We start from the raw sequence: 22,197 nt of genomic DNA, 5'->3' as shown, positions 1-22,197 counted from the left end.
CCTCATTTGGCATTACCTATCGCATTTGAAACATTAACTGTATTTAGAGTTTCTTTAAAATTCCCGGGATCTTTGAATATATGCCTTTTCTTTCTGTAGCTGATGACAATGAGGGAGACAAAAAGAAAAAAGACAAAAAAAAAAAGAAAGGTGAGAAAGAAGAAAAAGAGAAAGAGAAGAAGAAGGGTCCCAGTAAAGCCACAGTTAAAGCTATGCAAGAAGCCTTGGCTAAAATGAAAGAGGAGGAGGAAAGGGCAAAAAGAGAGGAGGAGGAACGTATAAGACGACTGGAGGAACTAGAAGCGAAGCGCAAAGAGGAGGTACTGTATATCTTACTCTGAGGATAGAAAAAGGGAAGGGGTAATCTTAACCTGTACACTTGCTAGTGCAGTTGGTGGATTACTTCTTAATATGTTTCTCAGGAATAGAATATACGCTTGGCCAGCTTTTGTGTAAAGCAGGCTTTAAAATTTCTGCATGTTTTTTAACCTTTTTCTAGGAACGATTAGAGCAGGAGAGGAAAGAAAGAAAGAAACAGAAAGAAAAAGAGAGGAAGGAGCGTTTGAAGAAGGAGGGAAAACTTTTAACAAAAACTCAACGAGAAGCCAGAGCCAGAGCAGAGGCTACTCTTAAACTACTCCAAGCTCAGGGTAAGTAGTAAAGTTTAAAATATAAAAAACCCCCAACAACAACAAAAAAAAAAACCACACAACCCCCCCCCCCCAAATAAACACAGAGCAGTGAAGGATATAAATTCTTTTTATCTGGAGCTAGAAGGGCAAATGCTAGGTTAACTCCATGTAAAGTTACTCTGTTGTCAAGGAAGGCAGTGTGTGTGGGACACCACTACCACCACCACTCCCCCCATTTTTTAAAGTATGTTTAAATATCTATATATTTTCTTGTTACACTTTAAATATCTAGCTTTTTAATACATTCCACTTGCGGTTTAAAGATGTTAGTTATGAAACTTAGGAAAAATCACTTTTTTTCCATTTCTTAGTCCAAAGACCAGGAAAAGCAGATGGGCTGTGCTGCAGGTCTTGTAAGACCAGCGATCTGGATCCCCTTGGATTAATTCATGTGCTCACTTAAGCAAGTGCATTGTTTGTCTCAAATTAGCCAGCCCACAGGAGCAGTATATCCTTGTGCATTTGCTTCAGGAGAGGGTATATAGGAGCTTTTCCTGGTTTTCCATCAAGTATAGTCTGTTTCCATTGCAATGAAGTAAATGTATCAAATCTGTTGTAAGCCCATGTCCTAATTTGTTCCTGGTAACTTGTTTGTGGCTAAGGAAACAAATGAATTCCTGAGGGCTGTGTATACTTTTTGTATTTGTAGAGAACACTATCTGACTTTTTCCTGGTAGATGGATGTGTAATGGTAGGAATCTCTGTAGCTAGTAAAATGTTTGTGTATCGTAAGCATACACAAAGGCCACTCAGTCATTGTTGTAGTTATTAAAATTCTTCTATTTGTGTGCTGCCACAACTGTTTTTCTGTCAAATCTATACTGTAAGTCACATAGTACCAGAAGGAATTTTGAGTGTTTCAGAAGGTGCAGCAGTAGTTAAACCATTAATCTGTCTTTTCACAAAACTTATGTTTTTAATAGAATCCCTTCCAACATTACAGTGCTGTCTTTCTGGTGAGGTGAAGATGAAACTGACAAATTAAACCTGGTCATTTATTTTAATACTTGAAAATGTCTATGTGGTTGAAAAAAAAACTAAAATGAAGAAAACCTCAAACAAAAAAAAACCCCAACACTGAGCAAAAGGGAAAATACTATCTACTGAATATCCTCAAACTTTTAAGAGCTGTGCATCTTAATTAATCCAGATGGTCTGAAACTAGCATGACTGGCAGACTGATTTTAAGTGAGTTTTTTAGCATTGCAGACTTTAAATTGACATATGCTTGTTAAACTTGAGGTTTGTGTGTTCATGAAATACTATGTGTAAGTATGTGACAACTTCAAACCTGGAGTCTTAGGATCAGTTTGTTTGGGTGTCGTTCCACTCTCCTGCACGCCAGTAATCTAACTTCTTGAGAGCATTCAGAGTATCTGAAAAACTATATTCAAGTCTTGCAGCTTTTGAAAACCAGAATTCTTTTTAAAAAGAAAATATGCATTGAATCTAATTTTCACTTCCTCTCTCCACACTGCAATCCTGGAAAAATGTGTTCTCATTTAAACTGAAGCTTATGTTAGTAATTAATCATCTGGGTTTTCTTTCTAACACTTTTTTTTCCACAGGTGTTGAAGTGCCATCCAAAGACTCTGTGCCAAAAAAGAGGCCAATATATGAAGACAAAAAGAAAAAGAAGCAGCAGCAGCCAGAAAATAAAGAAGGTGTGGTTTGCGTATAGGGATACTTAATAGTTTAAGATCAGCTGATTTATTCTATAAACACTGCTGGAAATGTGACTAACCTAATTATGCTTCCTGGTGGCTCTAAGGTTCTTCTGACACCCCTGCTGTCACGTGCAACTGCTGATGCATTAGGATTCTAAAGTTGTTTTGAAGGCTGTGCACTTAATCCTTTGTTTTGCAACCTACTAAACTGTTATTTCCTAACCTGGGCATTTTCTTTAGAATTTCTAAATGTTGGAGATGTACAGAATGTAAAGGCCTTTTATGAATGTGAGGTTGAATCCTTTGTATGCATATGTAGGTTAAACACAATATAGTGTAGTAATAACAACTTGTAATTAAGTCTGAGTTGATGTCCCAGGATAAAAGGGGATTGATCCTAGTTTTAGTACTTTTCTTTTAAATTGGAGACAATTTGTTTGTTTATTTGTTTTCTTGCATATAAAACCAGTTTGCAGTTCCTAGGGTGTGAGTAGTTCAGAGAACTTGTATTTTTGAAAACTTAGAACTACTTAGGCATAAATTGAATGTGTCAGAATTTTTTACTTTTGTGCTTTGTAGTTTTCTGGGGGTGGGGGGTATTACTGTGGCTCTTCTCAAGACTATTCTTAGTTTAAAAAAACCCCAAACCTCCTTGCATCAGTGATTTTTGTTATTTAGCTGGGGTTTTTTTAACATTTGACATGAGTTATGTGCCTGTTTACCACTTAGAGAATGAAAATGGTGCTTATCTGAATTGTATCAGTGAATTTTTTTTTTTCCTAATATGGAACAGTAGAGCAAGAATGGGTAGTTCATTAGTATTACTTCATTTTCTCTTGCCTCTTAAACTGAGGATTTTTTAATGTTCAAAAGCAATGGTAATCCTTTTAGCCACTAACTGACCTATCACATAAATCTAACTGCTGAGCCAGATGTTTTTCAGATAAGCCACATGCTCTAACTTTGTTTCAGCTCAATAAGTGGGAGTTGAGTTTGGTTTTGTATTACATACATTCATATTTTGTTTGCTTATAACACAACTTAAAAATATAATTTAAATGTGAAGCTGTATGTCTAAGTTTGTTTGCACTTTCAAAGAATGTAGCAACCAGTTTGCTTGCTTGCAATTTCAGAAAGTGTGGAGGTAACTTCCCCAGCTGAAGATGCTGTAGAACTGGAAACACCAGTAAAAGAAGAGATTCCTCTTCCAGTAGAGCCAGGTTAGTAGTAAAGCTAATAAACTTAAAACACGTAAGACTGTGTGGCACTACTGCATGGTGGGTATCATACCTTACTGGATAGGGGCTGAGTGGCCATTCTTTTCAAGTAGTTGCTGTTTTGTTTTTTTTTTTTTTCTCTTTTCCCCAAGGGAGGAACTGATGGAATTCTATGGAATAAAAAGGCATGAAGCTGCAAAATTAGTGTAAAGGTCCCTTATTCAGAATGATTTCCAGTGTTTGTTTGGCTTAGGCAACTATCTCAAATAAGCACATTCAGTGCCTTATGATTGCTCCCTTGACTTTTCATTTGCTTTCTAAAAGGCTGTTTTGTCAGCGATTAGGTGAGGGTAGGGAGGAAATACACTGCTTCTAGTACCGATACTGTGATATTCACAGTGATTGTATCCTTGATTCCAAATGTTTTGCGTTTACAAGTGCCGAATGGAGTGGATATGGGTTAGCTTGTGAAACAGAGTATCAGCCTAGTAAGTGCTTGTTGCCCTTGATTTTGCCTGCACTTTTGGCAAAATCACATTGTACTGGACAACTTCCTCAGCAAGGAGACTGCTTCAGTTTTTACCCTTAGTCTGAAGTCAGACAAATACTGACAAATTTCCAGCTTTTTGAAAACGAAGCTGAAAGTGTACTCGACTTATCTCTTGAAGGAGCAGTTCCTTTTCCATAAAAGAGAAGAGCTCATGGGCAGGATGTTAGTTCCCAGTTAATATTGTATCAGTCTGGGACTTAAGCTTCATTTCAAATAGCTGAAATCTCATGACACTCGGTGTGCTGCAACATATATATTGGTTAATGCCTCTTTTGGAGAGGGCTAAAAATTTACATTTTGCCATTTGTCTGTTAAGAGCTGCAGTCTCTTCACGTGTCTGACTGAATTCCTGCTGGAATTAATATATTGAATGCTTCTGGAATTCATGGTATAATTATGTTAAAGCATCTGGAGTCCTAAAATAGCACTTTTCATAGACAATTTATTTTCCCACTAATTAAAATTAATACTGTAACCCAGCTTGTTTTCTTGTTTCTCTGTCACTTTTCTACACATGGCTAACTGTTAATTGGGCAGCTCCTTTCAAGGAATGTGGTTGTGGTGGAGGTTTGTGTGGCATGCGTTATACAGGCACTTGCATGCTATGCAGACAGGAACTAGCTGAGTAGTTCAGCTATGTCTTCCAAAAATATGTTTTGCTGGGCAGAGATGCTAACACTGTAAGATTTTGTGGAGAGAACTGAAGATTAAGTATGCAGCATTTTCTGTTCAGGGAATGTGAAGATAATTTGGTAGAATTATGGTAGCAGCGAACTTGTAAGTTGCAGTTGTCAATATGTCAAAGGAGGGGGAACTTAAAAATGTATGCTGCTGGTCTGTTTCTTCTCCTTTAATGTTGGATTTCTTAGTTTCAGAAGAAAAGGAGGAAGAAGAAGAAACGGAAGATGCAGGTTTGGATGACTGGGAAGCTATGGTTAGTGATGAAGATGGAGAGAAAGGTGGGCATATAAATACCAAATGGATGCTTTTTCTGAATAAGAGGTTTCTTTGGACTGAGTTTGATTCTGTAGAAAATGATATTGTATTTAGAGTCTCTCACTGCCCCGTTAGATAAAATTGTGAGGCAAGTGTGATGATAGATAGATAGATAGATAGATAGATAGATAGATAGATAGATAGATAGATAGATAGATAAATGGAAGGTCCTCTTCTCAAAGGCAGAGCTTTCAGAGTCTGCACAAATACTGCTCAAGAAGACCCTTTGGAAATACTCATACGTGCACTTACCACCTAAAATAAATCAGCTTGAATTTTTTCTTCATTATTATAGGTGTAAAAATCCTCTACTCTTTTAATATGTGCTTAAGCCACATCTGGGAGTTTAAGGAAACCCTTTACCTGGTACTGTATTTCTTTAGTAACCATTCCAAAGCCATAACAACGTGGCTACACAAATCTGGCAACGTCTAGGAGGGTGCCCTTGAGACAAGTTCTCAAAGAAGTGTAAGACTAAGACAGTGTGAAGGTTAGCGTGTGCATGTGTTTTACTAAGATTTAGCTACCTTCTCTCCTCTTCTGCACCTGCCTCTCAGAGAAGCAAGGAAAGAATTGCCAGAACATTCATATTCCTACACGTGTATGCCAAAGCCCATGTTCTGTCTGTGGCCAAGAGCAGTGTTTATAGGGAAGTTAGAGCTGCACAGGAATGCAGGGATAGCCTCTTGGATGTTTTCTTCCAGCGCTGGAGAAAGCCATATTGCTGTGAGTCTTCCTGAACAGGAGTTGATGACTGTTTTGAGTGCTTCCTTGATGTGTCTGCATTGTTTAAGATCAAAGAGTAGTCATCAAGTAATTTTTGACTTGCTCAGCCCTATACTCCCAGCACTTTATATACATATTTGTACATCAGTATGGAATTTATTTCAGCACAACTGTGTGTTCCTATGGTGCTGGACTGCCTTTACTCTGAGGACTAAGGGCTGCTCATCTTTTTGAAGACTGTTTTAGTCTGTTGCCACTGTCCTGGGGAGAATGTCACATCCCACTTCTTGCTGCTTGGATGTGATCCAGAAAAAGAGCCTCCCTGGGAATTAGATTTAGTGTATTACTAAGCTGATGGACTTTCAGCATAGCAAGGAGACAACTAATCTTGAAGAGCAGTGGGTCTCCTAGCAGCTCTGTCAGAAAGAGAATGCATGGCTTTAAAGTGTTCATTAGCTTGTCTCTTATGATTTTGCAAGTATGTTAAATAGGAAATGTGTTTACTGAAGAACTCCTCTGAAAAATATTAATCTTCCCTGAACAGTCTAGGAAAACCTTAAGATGAGATTTTAGGGTTTTTTTAAAAACAGAAGAGACAGTTTGTTTTGATTGTTACTTCTTAAATGTGCATTCCTGATCAGAATCCATACTTGAATTTGCAGTATTTTTGCTTTTTGTTTAAAAGTGTAGTGTGTTCATTCCATTATGAAGTGCACACAGCTTTAAAGAATGCCACTTCATCTGAATGTTTGTGAATGGTGTCAAGTGTAAGTGTCCTGTTAATATAATTCCTCCACCCACCCCAAACTCACGCTGCTTGTACAAACGCTAAACACAAGTCATCAGCTTTGAACATAAACCACTTTTTTTATATTGAAAGTTGAAAAATGATCTTGACTAGCATTTGACTGGAACCTACTCTGAATCCTCACTCTTATATAGTAGTCTCTGGGGCTTTTTTGTTGCCCTCTCCCCCATAAGTGTGAATTTAATAGAGAATTTTTACTTCAGATTTTTTTTTTTTTGATAGAGAGCAAACCTGTCCACATTGAAGTCAAAGAACAAAATGAAGTGGATGAGGAAGAGGAGGAGGAAGAAGATGAGGAGGAGGAGGAAGAAGAGAGTGAAGATTCTGAAGATAGTGAGGGGAGTGATGATGAGGATGAAAAGACTTCAGATGAGAGAGAGGCAGATTCCCAAGCTATTGGAAAACAATCTATGGAAAAAAAGCCCAGCAAGGAAATTAGCTCTGATTCTGAGTACGACTCTGATGATGACCGCACTAAGGAAGAGCGAGCTTATGACAAAGCTAAACGGAGAATTGAGGTATTAAGATAAAGCTTTATTTGAACAACCGGACTCTTGTGTTGTATAAGCAACACCTTAATCTTCAGTTAATTGAAAAGCCTTTTAACCGTATTTGTTGAAATGATGGCTGTGTCATGGCTAATACTTAGCCAGGTCCAGAGACTGGGTTAAGAAAAAATACCTCTTCTTGCCTGAAGACGAAGTATTTGGTTTTAGAAAGCTTGATCACAAAGAATGTTCACTCCAGTCGCTTCCTTTCACCTCTCTCCCTCTTGGAGAAAGAGGCTTTTATCCTTTACAGATAAATATTTCAGAGTTTTAAAAGGTGTATTTCTAAACTGTTCAATGTTTTTGTGGCTGCTAATATCCTTGGTTTTCTTACCCAAGATGCTGCTTCAGGATACACCTTCAACAAAGCTACATGTTAGTGGATATAATAACTTAACCTGCTAGGCTGTAACCAAAACCAACCACCCAAACTTAACTGTTGGTTGTCAGTTTTTGATTTGCCAAAAGAAGAATGACAGATGTCAAACTACCTTGAAAATTCAAGCCCCAGAGTTAACTCTGTTTTATATATGTATCAAGTCAAGAGGTGAGCTGTGTTTTTTGGTTTATACTTACCAGGTTTTTTTGTCTTTTACGTAGAAGCGACGAGCTGAAAACAGCAAAAATATGAACACTGAAAAGCTCAGAGCACCAGTTATCTGTGTCCTAGGGCATGTAGACACAGGCAAGACCAAAATTTTAGATAAGGTAAGATGTGGATTGTGAAAGCACTGCCTGTGCATCTTGTTTATACATGTGTGGTTTGGGTTGAAAAAAGAAAAATTAAAGTGTACTCGGAGATTAATTCAGTCTTTTACATGTAAGTATTTCGGATTTCTTTGTCTTTAGCTCCGCCATACTCATGTACAGGACAGTGAAGCTGGTGGTATTACTCAGCAGATTGGTGCGACTAATGTTCCCCTTGAAGCTATTAACGAGCAAACTAAGATGGTGAAAAATGTAAGTGTTATAGCACTTCAAAGACTGTTTTTTAAAAAATATGAAATGTAAACTAGTTAAGGCCTCTGAGATTTCCTGACATGGACAGCTGTACTTTTCCCCCCATCTCTAATATTGAGGTTGATTGGTTTTTAATTCCTATTTTCCTCCCCACCCCCCAAAAGGGGAGACTGTCTCATTTTTCATTTCAATTGATATATTTGGTTTTGGTTAATGTATTGCCACTTCTTCAGAAAAAATACATAAATACTGCTTACTCTGTTCTGGACAGTACGCTTATGTACATAGACTGCTTATTTGTCAATATTTTGTCTGTAAATTGAGGGTTTTTTTAAAATTTACTGAGTATATTTTCTGTTAAAACCTTACCTTTTTATTACGTGTGCTGAAATTGGGCCAATTCGAGTGATGAATTTTATTGTGTTACAGAAGTAGTAACTGTTCTGTATTGCTTGGTTTGGATACTGCATCTTATTTTTCTTGCAGCAGCAGCTGACTGAAAAACTTTGATGGCTTTTTCTAAGATTTCACTTAATTTATTATAAATGTAAAGTCAGTGGAGAGAAGGAAATCTTCAAAACCAGGATGATAAATCTCACTAGTCTGAACTATTTTTTCCTATGTAGGCTTGTCTTGTCTTACCAATTTTAGCTGAGCTTATGGCCACTTGATATCTAGGGGAATGTGCTGCATAATTTATTTTATACTGAAATGAGCTTTGTCTGATTTGGTTTATGGAGGATGCTGCCCTTTCTTAAAATATGTATCTGATTTTTGAAGAAAAGGCTGTCAGTAACGCTGCCACCTCTTAGGTTTTGGGGGTTTTTTCCTTCTTGTGTAATCTTTACAAGATGGCTAATATTTTGAAATATTAGTTTGACAGAGAGAACATAAAAATTCCAGGCATGCTGATAATCGACACTCCAGGACATGAGTCTTTCAGGTAATGTTTCTCACAATATAGTACTTCCCAGAAGTGATGGCTAAAGCATCCGCATATATTTTTAACAAAGTGCTACATCTTTGCATAATCCGTTGTGTTTCTTCTCACTTAAAAGAACCCCAACAACCTAAAGTAGAGGAATAAATGGATTTGCTTAGTTTGCAGGTGCTTTCTATATCTGGTTAATCGCTGGCCTTTTATATCTGATCAGTTTTCTGTCTTCATGACAATTGAGCCATGAATATCTGAAAAAGCATGTAAATAACTTTTTTCTTAACAGTTAGTGTAAGAGGAAAGATGAAAGCAGAGAGTTAGCTGGAGGAGAAAAGGTGAGAATTTCAGGTGGCTTAAGTACTCTGCTCTGAAAAATTAAAACTTTTGTCCTAACCTCCAGTTCACATTGTCCCAGTGAAGGTAACTGAGTTTGTAAGACTGGAAATCAGCTGAGTCTTAGCAGAGATCGCATGCTGTCTAGGAACACCAGTGCATGCAGGCAAGCCACAAAATCGACTTTTAAGTTTAAAACATGATACATATAACTACTTACTGAGGTAGTGCTTGGGTGAAATCTCCAAACAGAAAGATTAAGATTTGATGTGACATTCTTAAATGTAAACCTCTTGCAAGCATTGAAATGTCATGTCTTAGGGTACTTGGTAATGTTCTGATCAGTTTCTTGGCATCATATCACTTACAGGGCTTCATCTTCTAGCCAGGTTTTGTTTGGCACCAAAGGTGTCTGATAATCTTATTGTTTATGTAGTATTGTATAATAAACTGTCTTGTTCAGATTTTCCATTCCTGTATTTCACTGTAACTGTCTGAAGTCTCATTCAGAAAAAAAATCAAAACATGTCTCAACTTGTAAAAAATACAGTAATAGAAACTCTTAGGAGAATAATAGTTTCTTATTTTTGCTTACACATACTCTAATATATTCTGTTAAATGGAATTTACAGTGTGATTTGAATTATTTTTTTGATACAGTTTACATTTTTGAGGAAAGAACTACCTGATCAGCTTTAGCTTTTTGTTGGTCAGTGTAAGTTTGATATTGTAATTGTTTTAATTAAATTTCTGTTTTGCTACATGACTGACTTTTTTATTTTTATTTTTTCTTAATGCCACAGCAATCTAAGAAATAGAGGAAGTTCACTTTGTGATATTGCTATACTTGTAGTTGACATTATGCATGGTTTGGAGCCACAGACAATTGAATCAATAAATCTGTTGAAATCAAAGAAATGCCCCTTTATAGTAGCTCTCAACAAGGTAAGATAGCTTTTTACTCCAATACTGTGTTTCTCTAATCTAATGGTGTATTTGGCATCTGACAATTTTTTGGTTTCTTCCATGAACTTGAATTGTTTGTGTAAAGTCTGAAGCAGTGGTTCTTAGATCCTCTCTGCATTTTTCATGTCCTTGATGCCCTCATGGCTTTACAGGAGCTTTGCAGAACATTATCTCTGTTCTTCTGAGTCCTTACTGATTAAGTTTCTTTATCTTATATAACTTCTAGGTATGGTTCACACTTCTGGAATTTGTACTTCCATTGTGCTTCTTTTTCTTGCACCTACTTAAATGGATTTGTATGCATTTTCTGATAAAACTGAAAGATGAGCTTATTTTAGCTACTGATAAGTGTTAGTTTGACTTGAAGATAAGCTGGCTTTTAAGCGCATGGAATAGTCAAGTTGACTGCTGGTGGGAAGTATTTTAGGCTCTACAACATTAGATGGTAAAGCCAGTTATTTTCAGCCTTGCTTTTAGAAATCCTCTACATGAGAAATTATGCTGGCTGTTTGTGATGACTTATATGAATTGTTATAAGGAAATTATTTGTGTCCAATGACTGGATGCTATTTGACATGCTGACAGGGAATTTACAGAAGGGTATTCATGTGCAGTCTAAAAACTGCAGTATACTTTAAAAAAATGAAACGAGCATTAAGATTGAAGATGGTTGGAACTGGGGAGGCCATTATCTCATTGTTGACAGCATCTGCTTTTTAAAAAAAGCTATTGGATAGAGAGGTGTTAAGGCCTACAGTGAACATGAGATTAACTAGCTGAAAGTTCTTGCATTTCAGTTCATAGTTCTATTATTTGACAAGGCTATAATAAATTTTCTAAAGATGGTAGTTTTGATTTGTACAGCAAATGTAATAGTTTCTTGGCCTAAGTCTGTCCTGCTTTGAAAACTTACTTAGGGAAGTATTTCTGAAGTATGCAGCTGTGTCTTTTGAACACCTCCCCCGTGATCCCTTCTCTAGCAACATGAGAAAGAGTCCAAATTCATCACTAAGTTTTAAAAAATTCTTTGTAAAACTAGTACAGTCTCTTTTCAGGAAAAAAAAAAAATTCCCTTCATGTTTGGGGGTTTTGTGTATGTGAAGCTATACGTGGGTCTCTTTCTTCTAAATGTTTTAACTTTAACTTGATGTAATTAATGTATATAAACTTTCCTTATGTGAACCTAGATTACTGTATTTTAAATCTTTAAAACCTGAAATAATATTGCTGTCAGGAGGTACTGTCTGACATTGTGTAAATACATAAACAGTGATAACTATAACAGCTATAGCTATGTCTGGTAAAGTATCTCACAGGTGATGTGGCATAAGCATAAAGATGACCTTTAGTAAGCTGCATAAGTTGACATATTACTCTATTTTCAAGATTGATAGGTTATATGACTGGAAAAAAAGTCCAGATACAGATGTAGCTGTCACCTTAAAGAAGCAGAAAAAGAATACAAAAGATGAATTTGAAGAACGTGCAAAAGCCATCATAGTGGAATTTGCAAAACAGGTAGGCTGTAATATTCAAGATTCTTCTAACAAAAATGCTAATAGGGTATGGTGTGGTTTGTGTATGGATTTTTGTTTTGGGGTGTTGTTTTTTTCTTTTTATTTTCACAAAAGAACTTGGAATATCAAGAAAACTGTCACATCTCTTCCGAACACTTTGGTGTTTACCTCTGATAAGCCAAAGTTTGTTGTTACTAAATTAATTTCTCTTCCCTGCTCTATCCTTAGGGTGCTAGTTTGGAGAAAAGTAGCAGCTACTTGCTGTGGGTGGTCAATGGAGTCATGAATAGTAGATTAAGTTTTCTGTTCTTATTCTTTCTCTCTTTGGGAATTGCCTGGGAGAATCCCATCTGTCTCTTGTTCTCTTGGATGCTGGCAGGGCATGAATCACATCAGTTCTGGGAACTTCTGTTGGCAACATACAGTACTGTTTAGAAGCTAGATGTGGTAATTAGCTTTGTAGAGTTATTCCGTACTGCTCCCAAGTGTGGGTTGAAGCTTCGTCTTCTGTAACGTACTGTCAGTAGCAATGTTTCTTAAAATTTGTATTTAAAAAATGCAATAGTAATTGCCTGGGGTTGAATATTACTGTTAATACTGATGTGTATATATGTTTTTCCCTATATAACTATTAATCCTGATTCCAGGGCTTGAATGCTGCCTTGTTTTATGAAAATAAGGACCCCCGCACTTTTGTTTCTCTTGTACCTACCTCTGCTCACACAGGGGATGGCATGGGAAGTCTGATAGCTCTTCTCGTTGAGCTAACACAAACTATGCTGACCAAGAGACTAGCTGAGTGTCAGGAACTGAGAGCTCAAGTCATGGAGGTAATTCATGGAATTCATCTAGAAAATTCTCCCTTCCTTACTCCCTTCTTCCTGGTTAAAAAAAAAGATGTTTGAAGTGCTTAAATAGGGAGTAACTTTTTCCCCTTTCGTTCAGGTTAAAGCACTGCCAGGCATGGGCACGACCATAGATGTTATTTTGATAAATGGACGCCTGAAAGAAGGAGACACCATTATTGTTCCTGGTGTAGAAGGTCCTATAGTAACTCAGATTAGAGGGCTGCTGCTGCCGCCTCCGATGAAGGAGCTACGAGTTAAGGTATGGAAACTGGTCAGCATATTGACATTGAGAGTAGATTTAGCATCAGGAAAGAAAAGAAATTGTATTTTATAAAAACCAAGAATGTAGTACAGTGCAGTTATACTAGCAGTATCTAAGGATGACTTGGAAGGGAAGACAGTGCACATCTGGTACTCTTGTGAATGTGCTTGTATATACCTGTTGGTGTGTCTGTTACAGCTGTGGCAAAGAGGAGGATCAAGGAGTTTCCTTACAGCAAGGATTAAGATGTGTGCTTTAATTCGGGATTCAGGCACGGGGCTACGTGTGAGAGGGAGATGCCCATCTTAAATAAAAATTGGAGTGTACTGGTACAGTGACTTCTGAGTTGAAGTATATATTAGTAAAAGTGTGTTTTTAATAACAAAACCCCCATACACTTATACTTGAGAAAAGTGAAACAAACGAGTCTGTAGAAGTAGTTGGTGAGTGGCGATGACCAGGACCTCTGCAGAATCTGCAGCCTTTTGCCATTTTTAAGATTCTTGGAGGTTTTTCTGCCTCAGACTTAAATAGACTGGGAAGAGACAATGAATTTGAGAACCTGTCTGTATTGCTTTCCATGGAAGGAGGAGGAGAGCCAGAGAAATGAAAGGCTAATAAATCCATTAATACGCTAATATCCATACAATACAATTCAAAGATGGTGAGAAGAGCTGCTTTGATTTTTTCCTTTTTGAAAGGGAAGGAATAATGGTCTGCACAGATTTTGCTTAAGGCAAAGAAAACCATACAGATAACCTCAGTGACTGTAATAGGACAGGCCTCAAAGGTTTGGTTTAGAGGTGGAAAACTAGTATTGAGTTTGAGAGACAACTGTGGGGTGCTTCATTTCATTGGAGAACTGTGTCCCTGTGGGCCACTGCAGTCCTTTGTGTTTAATCTAGTTCCTGCAAACTTAGATACTCTTGTAAAGTCATACTGATGACTGCTGGGACTGGGCTTGATGTTGGTGTTCTCTCTGCCATGGTGATCAAGTTGTGAGACTGTTGTGGCCTCAGAGGCACTGAAGGATGCAGTATTGGTGTTGAGGTGGAATCTGAGCAGGAGCTGCTTGACCTGCTCTGAAGAGGAAGAAAAGAGTCCCTCTTTCCACTTGTGTGTGCGGCACTCTTAGCTGTGGGGTAGGACAGTTGCCTTGGAGAATCTTAAGTCAGGCTTCCTGCTCTGGAGCACAACTTTACTGTAATAACTTGCTGATGTCTAGAAAGTGGCAAAAGGAAAATAGATGTTCCTTGGGTTATGTTCTCTGCTTTGTTGGAAGCTGTTGAATGTATGCTGGTAGTGTGAGGAATGAATTGAGAGCACTTCTGTCTGCTTCCCTTTATTTAAAACCAAAGATAAACTGGTGTGTGAAAACTGAGATGGAAGTTTTTTTGTGGGACTGCATAGCAACGTAACAGATCCCACATTGCCATCAACAAGGTCTTCAGATGAGTTTCCACACTTTGGTGGGAGATGGAGTACCACAGGGTACCAGCACCATGATGAAGAACAATGGATTTGGGAGCCTTCAGCTGGGGAAGTGGATCTAGGGGAGCTGGGGTTTTGGCCAGGAAATGAGGATAGGTTTCAATTCAGCCCATTCATGGGGAATTGTCATCCTTGAAATAAGACCCAAATTTGGGGGTGGAGGACTAAAGAATAGAGGCTTGCAGGAACAAAATTGAGGAAGGAAGCTGCCTTGTGGTGTCAAGAAAAGGATGGGGAAGCTCCTAAACAAAAGAAATAAACCAGAAAATCCTTCAAATGTTGATTTAAAGGTCTTCAGGAAATAACCTCTTCTGTGATGCCTTGAAGCCATACTCTGAGTGGGGAGAGATCTCGGAGGTTCCCCTGGGTGGGGAGGAGCATCTGAGTAATCCGGCATGGAACTAGGTGGGAAGGCTGGATGGGGGAGGCCTCCAGTGGGAGACCTTAACAGCTCTTCCTGCCCAGAGCCTTGGGCTGCATCTGCTGAGCTGTCGGCATCTTCCACATAACCCCCCCCATGGGGCTGAATTTGTGAGGTTTTCTTTTTTTAGTGAGCAGCTGCCTATCACTGCTTGGTCTTTCTAGTATATATATATTTGCTTTTGGCTGCCTCCTTTGTTTTCAGCTGATTCTCCTGCCCTGCTCCTCTCAATAGGGGAGGATGGGGGTATCTGAAGGGAGAGGAGCATGCAGACTGAAACATGCAAAGTGGAGAAAAATCACTGATGAAAGATAGGAGCTGCTGGACTTCACTGCTGTGCTCTCTGCTGGCAAGTTCTTTAGTTGCTCAGCACTACCTTGTGTTGCTGTGTAGCATCCATGTGAACTCTTTGATAGTGTGTCTTATCCTTTTCAGAACCAGTATGAAAAGCACAAAGAAGTTGTTGCTGCTCAAGGTGTGAAGATTCTTGGGAAAGATTTGGAAAAAACACTGGCTGGTTTACCATTGCTTGTAGCTCACAAAGAGGATGAAGTCCCAGTCCTCAAGGTGAGATGACTAATGTTGAAGTAAGACACTTAAGCTGAGGATAACTGAGTTCTCTGGTGTTGAAACTCATTTAAATGTTGAGAGCTCAGTATGTGAGTAACTGGTTGTGTTTTAAAATTGTTACAGTAACATGCTGTAGCTTTGTGCCCATGTGCAGCATTAGTGTGGTGATGATTTTAATATTTTGACCCTTAGTTTTTCCCCGATATTTTGCTGGGGTGTCTCTGCTGGTAGAGTAAGGTTTGAAAACAAGTATCATACTGTAGTATGACTATACATTAATTACTAATTCGGTGTTTGTGAAATATATGCATATATTTCAATTACATTAGGCAGATATCTGCTAGTGGAGTTCTTCAAACTATCAGAATTACAAAACTGATTTAAGACTTTTGTAATAGATCTATTTTGTAACTTGCGTTTTAAAAATGGCAGGGGAAAAAACCACAGCTATCCTAAAACGAAAATGCAGATGAGATGTTCCTGTTGCCCGAAGTTGGGAAGTTAGTTTAAATAGGAAACTCATGTGTTAATAGTTTACTTTTAACCATGGTTTTACTTTAGCCTGCTGTCTGCTTATCTTTGCTTCTAAAGGAAGGTTGATCTTTCAGGTTCTCCAAATTGAGACCTTGTTGCTGGGTACATATATGGGCACGTATGTGAAGTGTACTAGTAGTAGATATGTGAGGGCTTAAAGTAAATGGCAACACCCAGTTGTCTGTCAGAGGAAAAGATGAAGTGTTTGCATTTAAAAGCACAGGCTCTTAAATGTGGTTTTTAACTTCTGAAAGCAGGAAAATGGCCTTGTGCTCTTGCATCCTCTGTACCTAGAACTAAAGAGCATTCAGAATCCTTTTCCAGCTTGTGGATTTAGGAGTGTGCTTTTATTGTTGGTCTTCAGTTAGGCAACCAAAGGTATTGCCACACACTGCGGGGCGTGTGTGCGCTCAGTCTTGCCAGTAGAGACTTAGTGCTGGGCAGAGTGATGTGTAGTCCGCAGAGAAATGTTACAAACTCCCAGGATGGGCATCTGCTTTGTGTTTATATGATCATCTTCTTGCAAAAGCCTCAAGTCTGGTTCAGTTTGGACTCTTTTAATGCCAGAAGCAAGCAGCAGTGTATCACGGGGCTGTATATAGCCTATACTGCAAGTCTGTAAGTTGGTGCCTAGCTGTATGGCTCTCCCATACTTTCAGCAGCTCATGAATAAGAAGACTTTGTACCCTGAGGCATAAATAGCAATAAAACTAACACTTGCCTCTTTCTCTTTTTTTTTTTTATTTTTCTCCTAAAGGATGAACTAATACATGAATTGAAGCAAACACTGAATGCAATCAAATTAGAAGAGAAAGGTGTTTATGTCCAGGCTTCTACTTTAGGCTCTTTAGAAGCATTACTTGAATTTCTTAAAACATCAGAAGTGCCAGTAAGTACTTCTGTGCTGTATCTGATGCTGTTACTGCATTTTAGTTGGTAACTGTTCCAACTCTGAAAGATTAGTGACTGACTGATGTGGCTTTCCCTTTCAACAGTATTCAGGAATTAATATAGGTCCGGTCCATAAAAAAGATGTTATGAAGGCATCAGTGATGCTGGAGCATGACCCGCAGTAAGTAACTTCTTTGCTTTACTGTGTCGCTTAATGCACGGCGGTGTTTCAGGAGGGCCCCCTCCTTAGTTCTGTGGTCTGTCTAGTAAAGCGTTTGACTTGTTTTTACTTACAGATACGCAGTCATTCTAGCATTTGATGTGAGGATTGAACGTGATGCACAAGAAATGGCTGATAGTTTAGGAGTTCGAATTTTTAGTGCTGAAATAATTTATCATTTATTTGATGCCTTCACAAAATATAGACAAGACTACAAAAAACAGAAACAAGAGGAATTCAAGTAAGTAAGAGCAGTCCTATTCTGGCTGCTTCCCAAGTGTCTCTTGATTGTTTTATTATAAATGAAATCGAAATTAACTTCTTGTTTCCATATTATTTAGCATGTAGTTCTAATGGGAAGGAAGGAAAAGAGGAAGAGGACAGGACAATAACTTCAGTCTAATTGTTTACATCTGGGATTAGGCTTAGTAGGGTGAGAGCTGTGAAGCAGTTATAAGATTTAGTTAAAACTGTCATGTAATATGGAGTCTTCTTATTAACACTTGCTTTGTATACTTGGCTTCTGCTCCTAGTTTGTGACAGATGGGTTAGACTTGCAGAATTAAAACAAAACTGAAGGGATTTGGCTTCTGTTTCATATTTATGCAATTCCACTGTACAGGGCTTAATTCTGACTGCAATAACATGAATATGCAATCATTTAAAAATTTATAGGGACCAAAAATTAATTTTTGGAAGCTATGTCACTGGCTGGTCCTCAGTAAAGTAAGGACAGATGAAATAAATGAGTGTATTTTAATTTCATACTGATCCTAATTTGTGTTTGTATACCTCAGCATTTAAATGCATTTTATTCACTCAGCAAACAAGAATCTTGAAGTTTTGGAGTCCCTGTGATGGGTTGAGGCAATATTTCTATTCCTGTGCTTTTCTGAGATTCTAATTATACTACAAAATCTCTATTCCTTTGGTATTGGTCTTAGTTGACTGCCCAAGCCAGTCAGAATAAAATCCATGCCAGCCATACTTGATTATTGTTCCCTATAGTTCTTGAAGATCAAGTGTTGACTAGAATTAGCAAGATTGGAAAAGTGTTTTCCTGCTTGATTTATCCCCAAGTCACGCTCCTAGAATAAATGCCCAATAAGTGTGGGAGAAGGCAGAACTGTTAATGTTGTGCATGCCGTTCAGTATTTATTTTTAAAATGCCTTTTCTTTGTCATCTTCCAGGCGTATAGCAGTATTTCCTTGCAAGATGAAAATACTTCCTCAGTTCATTTTCAACTCTCGTGACCCAATAGTGATGGGTGTGGTGGTGGAGGCTGGCCAGGTGAAGCAGGGGACTCCCATGTGCGTACCTAGCAAAAACGTAAGTAAGCGCCTCCTCCCAGGGGACATTTGACCCACCTGGTAGTTGCTGGGACGATGCACCAGGAAAGGCTTCCATGCCGTTTCCCAGCGCACAGAGTTTTGGTAGGAGATGAGGTTCAGACTTCTAGATCAAGTCTTTCTCTGGTGATGCTGGAACAGAGCTGAGGCCTGTAGCAGGTGTGGTTCCTGGCTGCCGCAGGGCCCCGCCAGCAAGCATGGCTGGGGGCTGTCTGCCTGCCAACCACCCTCCTTCCCCCGAAGCAACTCCTCTGCTGACATACAAAGTAATGAGCAAGGCGGGGAAGCCAACTCCTGGCATGTTAAGGGATAATGAATTGATATCCCAGGTGAACTGTGGATGAATCAATGTCGCCGCCCTTTGCCATACAATGTGCTTAGTGCTGTGTGTTTTGCTGTGCCAGTTCTGAGGTGGCTGCTCCGCTTAGCACAGTACTTCACACGAGCCAGTTGGAATCCCTAAACAGGAATTTAGAGAAGTGTGTGTGGACAGAGATGTTCTGTATTACAGCTGCTTCTTTGTGTTACAGTTTGTTGAAATTGGAATAGTTACAAGTATTGAAATAAACCATAAACCAGTGGAGGTTGCAAAAAAAGGCCAAGAAGTATGTGTTAAAATAGAACCCATTCCTGGTGAATCGCCTAAAATGTATGGACGACACTTTGAAGCAACAGATATCCTCGTCAGCAAGGTAAAAGCAACATGCATTTTTGGAGAGGGCTTATGACGTAGCAGTAGCTTGCTTGAAGTGGAAATGTTGCATGAAGCCTGAAAAACATACACGAGGAACCTTCCAGCAGACTAACAGACACTCAAAACAGTTTGTGTGTGGCATCATGCAGCCAAGTTTCTCTGGAGCCTTGTGTTGAGGTTCACAGTAGTGCTGCCCCTCAAGAGGACTGAGGCGATGATGTACTGCAGCTAAAAATACCTTGCAGCTTAACTGCACCTGAGGGGGTAAAACACTAAATTAGCTCTTCACATGCTGTTGTACGTAGCTAGTGCTCCAAGTGGCTTAGCAGGCCCCCGTGGCATTACGGCATGATTGTGTTTGCCTGGTTCTGAAATCGTGTGACAAATAGCAATACTTTAGTCGCTCTGATTCTGGAACACTGGGCTTAGACGAGATGATCCCATGCTCAGATTTCTGCTGTCAAAGCAAAGCCACAGTTCTGCAGGCTCCGAACTGCTTTAGTTACTGTAAGACACCCTCTGCCCCACACATGCTGGGGCACATACCCACAAACAGGGGGTGTGTACTCACAGGGACTTTTCCACCCTGGTGCGTGGGCCTGGGGGGAGTGTGGCAGGCGCGCTGCTCACAGGTTCCTGCTTGTGCACAGATGGGAGATGGTCAGTGCTTCTGCCGTCTCTGGAGACCACGCATGAGGCATGATGAGAGAAGGGAACGGATGGGAGGGCTCATACAGCAGATCAGCAGCAAAACTGGGCGGAGGACAATGTTTCCTGCTGTGCAGACTGATGCCCTTTCCTCAGATTAATTGCTTTTGATGCACCAAAAGCTGCCTTTGTTAATATGCAGGTGTGTGTTTCTGATGGGTTTGTCTTGTGCGTTGCAGATCAGCCGTCAGTCCATCGACGCTCTGAAGGACTGGTTCAGGGATGAAATGCAGAAGTCTGACTGGCAGCTTATAGTAGAGCTGAAGAAAGTGTTTGAAATCATCTAGATAACATTTTTACAGCACCGAGAAGGCAGGAATAAATGCGCTATTCCTGTCCTAGAAGTTACCAACAAAGTCATATATTGAAGACAGTGTTGGATATATGTTTGGGAGGAAAATATGTGGGTAAAATGTTTTCCATGAGAAACCAAGAAATTTACACTGGTTTGACAGTGGTCAATTTACATGTTCCCATGGTTCCAATGTGCCTGTTCACCTCTCCTACTGCCCTTCCTAATACTGGCTGCTGTTTTAAAGTTTGCCCTCCCTTCTCTTACACCTTCCTTCCACCCTGTTTCCTGTCCCTCTCCAAAACAAAATAAAAGAAATTGAATTTTTATTACAGAACTAAAGCTCTTTCACTTTTATACTGATGAGATCAGTACTGCAGTATTTGATTAACCAAGCTTCTGCAGACTTTGTGATTCTTGGGACATTTTTGATGTAAGAAGTACTTCTTTATTTATGCATACCTCTTCCCTTGGCTCTCTTTTCCAACATTCTTCTGCTTTGTGCCTATAGACATTTTTTTAAATAGACAGTTAGGCAGTTGGGTATTTCTGTATTTGCTTTGTGTGAAACAATGATGTAAAGCATAGTTGGCTGCCTTTTACTGCTTGTACAGTTCATGAAAGTTGACCTGTAATCATTATAACGCAGAGCCACAAATAAAGGAGATGGACATAGTAGCCCATTTGTTTTACAGTTTGCTTCAATGCCCAGCTTCACTTCATGGGCTGTGACAGAGGTGGAAATGTCAGGAGGAGGCTGGCCGCTCTTTGCTTGGCAAAGGAACGGAGGCGCGTTCCAGTAAAGGCCTTTCTGCCTCTGGCTTAATGTCCCCTTGCGGAGTGCACGGTGCTGGTCTCGGTGGCTTGTGTCTCTCACCACGTTCCCGAAGCACCGGAGTTGCAGGCGGGGCAGTTAGCAAGCCACGGTCCCCCGAAAGGCTCTGCTGGGAGGACCTGAGAGGTGGCATCTCTTGTCCAGCTGCTGCTCGGAGTTGGGGTAAGCACCTTCCAAACAGTTGTCCGCAGGCGAGCTGTGACTTTCGATCCTCCATCAAAGCTGTTGTGCCCTCTGACACCGTGGGACTGAACCAGCTCAAGAGGCATTGGGCTGACGATGGCTGTGATGAGCAGGAGTCAGTCTGTAATCCCGGCCTGTTCCTACCTGCCTTCCCCTGTGGTTCCCTCCTTAGGACAACAGCTTGCTGCATCCCTAATCAGGTAGTCTCCTGGTAACCCACAGCTCATGTCGAGAGGAGCTAAATGCTTTTCAAAAGCACAAGCTGAAACACAGTCGCTAATGGTCTTTCATGTAGCTGAAATTTTTAGTGTTTAAAATATTTACAAGAACTTAATTTGCAATAAGCAGTTTGATCAGATTTCTTCTGTCAGATTACTTTTTGTTGGAAAAAATCTGAATTTTATAATTGGGATTGTGTGGACTCCATTACAAAGGAACGTTTAATAACTTGCCTCCTTTGGCAATGGAATTTAACTTAATGGAATTTCTTGGGTCTGTTAAACTTGCCATTGAAAAAGATCTTTTCAGTATGGTTGGCGTGGTGCAAATTCACATCACTGGGGTGATCACAGTGAGGAGACTGCATTCAATTGTTATCATTTTCTTTTGCAAACTATGCAATCGTGAAAACTACACTAATAAAAGAAGTTCTTAAGAACTCAGATATCAAACATTGTGGTCTTGATGTATTCTTGATTTGTTTCCTCGTCTGAGGAAGGGTGTTCTTCCCACAGGTAAAAACTGCAGGTTGAGGAACTTGGGAAATACTTTCACTAAAAGGCTTTGAGGAAGCAGGTAACTGTTGAATATAATATTTAAGGGCTTGAAGTGGGGATCACTAAGGGATAGTGAAAATAGTTACCAATAACCTTACTCAATTAAGTAGTACTTTGAGTCCTTTTTCTTTAAGAAGATGCTAGTTTCAAGTACATCTTGAATAGCACTCCCAAAACCAGAGCTGTGTCCATGAGACATAATTGG

The 22,197-nt window shown here is 39.4% G+C and overlaps 1 protein-coding gene across 2 annotated transcripts in view; it reads left to right on the top strand.

Moving 5' to 3' along the window:
* Positions 1-20,876, top strand: part of EIF5B (eukaryotic translation initiation factor 5B) — a 43,751-nt gene extending 22,875 nt beyond the window's left edge. The window contains exons 7-26 of one of the 2 annotated variants that reach the window (XM_026842132.1): positions 100-320; positions 500-650; positions 2,261-2,356; positions 3,493-3,579; positions 4,996-5,085; positions 6,879-7,174; positions 7,805-7,912; positions 8,054-8,164; positions 9,040-9,107; positions 10,238-10,379; positions 11,787-11,918; positions 12,565-12,747; positions 12,863-13,024; positions 15,375-15,506; positions 16,801-16,932; positions 17,039-17,115; positions 17,231-17,395; positions 18,346-18,484; positions 19,035-19,196; positions 20,086-20,876. In XM_026842132.1, the coding sequence (XP_026697933.1) occupies positions 100-320; positions 500-650; positions 2,261-2,356; positions 3,493-3,579; positions 4,996-5,085; positions 6,879-7,174; positions 7,805-7,912; positions 8,054-8,164; positions 9,040-9,107; positions 10,238-10,379; positions 11,787-11,918; positions 12,565-12,747; positions 12,863-13,024; positions 15,375-15,506; positions 16,801-16,932; positions 17,039-17,115; positions 17,231-17,395; positions 18,346-18,484; positions 19,035-19,196; positions 20,086-20,193 (2,762 nt within the window). In that variant the 3' untranslated portion in view covers positions 20,194-20,876. Of the gene's footprint in view, positions 1-99; positions 321-499; positions 651-2,260; positions 2,357-3,486; positions 3,580-4,995; positions 5,086-6,878; positions 7,175-7,804; positions 7,913-8,053; positions 8,165-9,039; positions 9,108-10,237; positions 10,380-11,786; positions 11,919-12,564; positions 12,748-12,862; positions 13,025-15,374; positions 15,507-16,800; positions 16,933-17,038; positions 17,116-17,230; positions 17,396-18,345; positions 18,485-19,034; positions 19,197-20,085 lie in introns of both variants that reach the window. The other variant, XM_026842122.1, reaches the window with a different exon arrangement.
* Positions 20,877-22,197: the final 1,321 nt, after the last annotated feature.

Source organism: Athene cunicularia (assembly GCF_003259725.1).
Source record: "Athene cunicularia isolate RWA chromosome 1 unlocalized genomic scaffold, athCun1 chr1_part1, whole genome shotgun sequence".
Taxonomy (NCBI): domain Eukaryota; kingdom Metazoa; phylum Chordata; class Aves; order Strigiformes; family Strigidae; genus Athene; species Athene cunicularia.
This window is presented reverse-complemented; position numbering and strand designations above follow the sequence as displayed.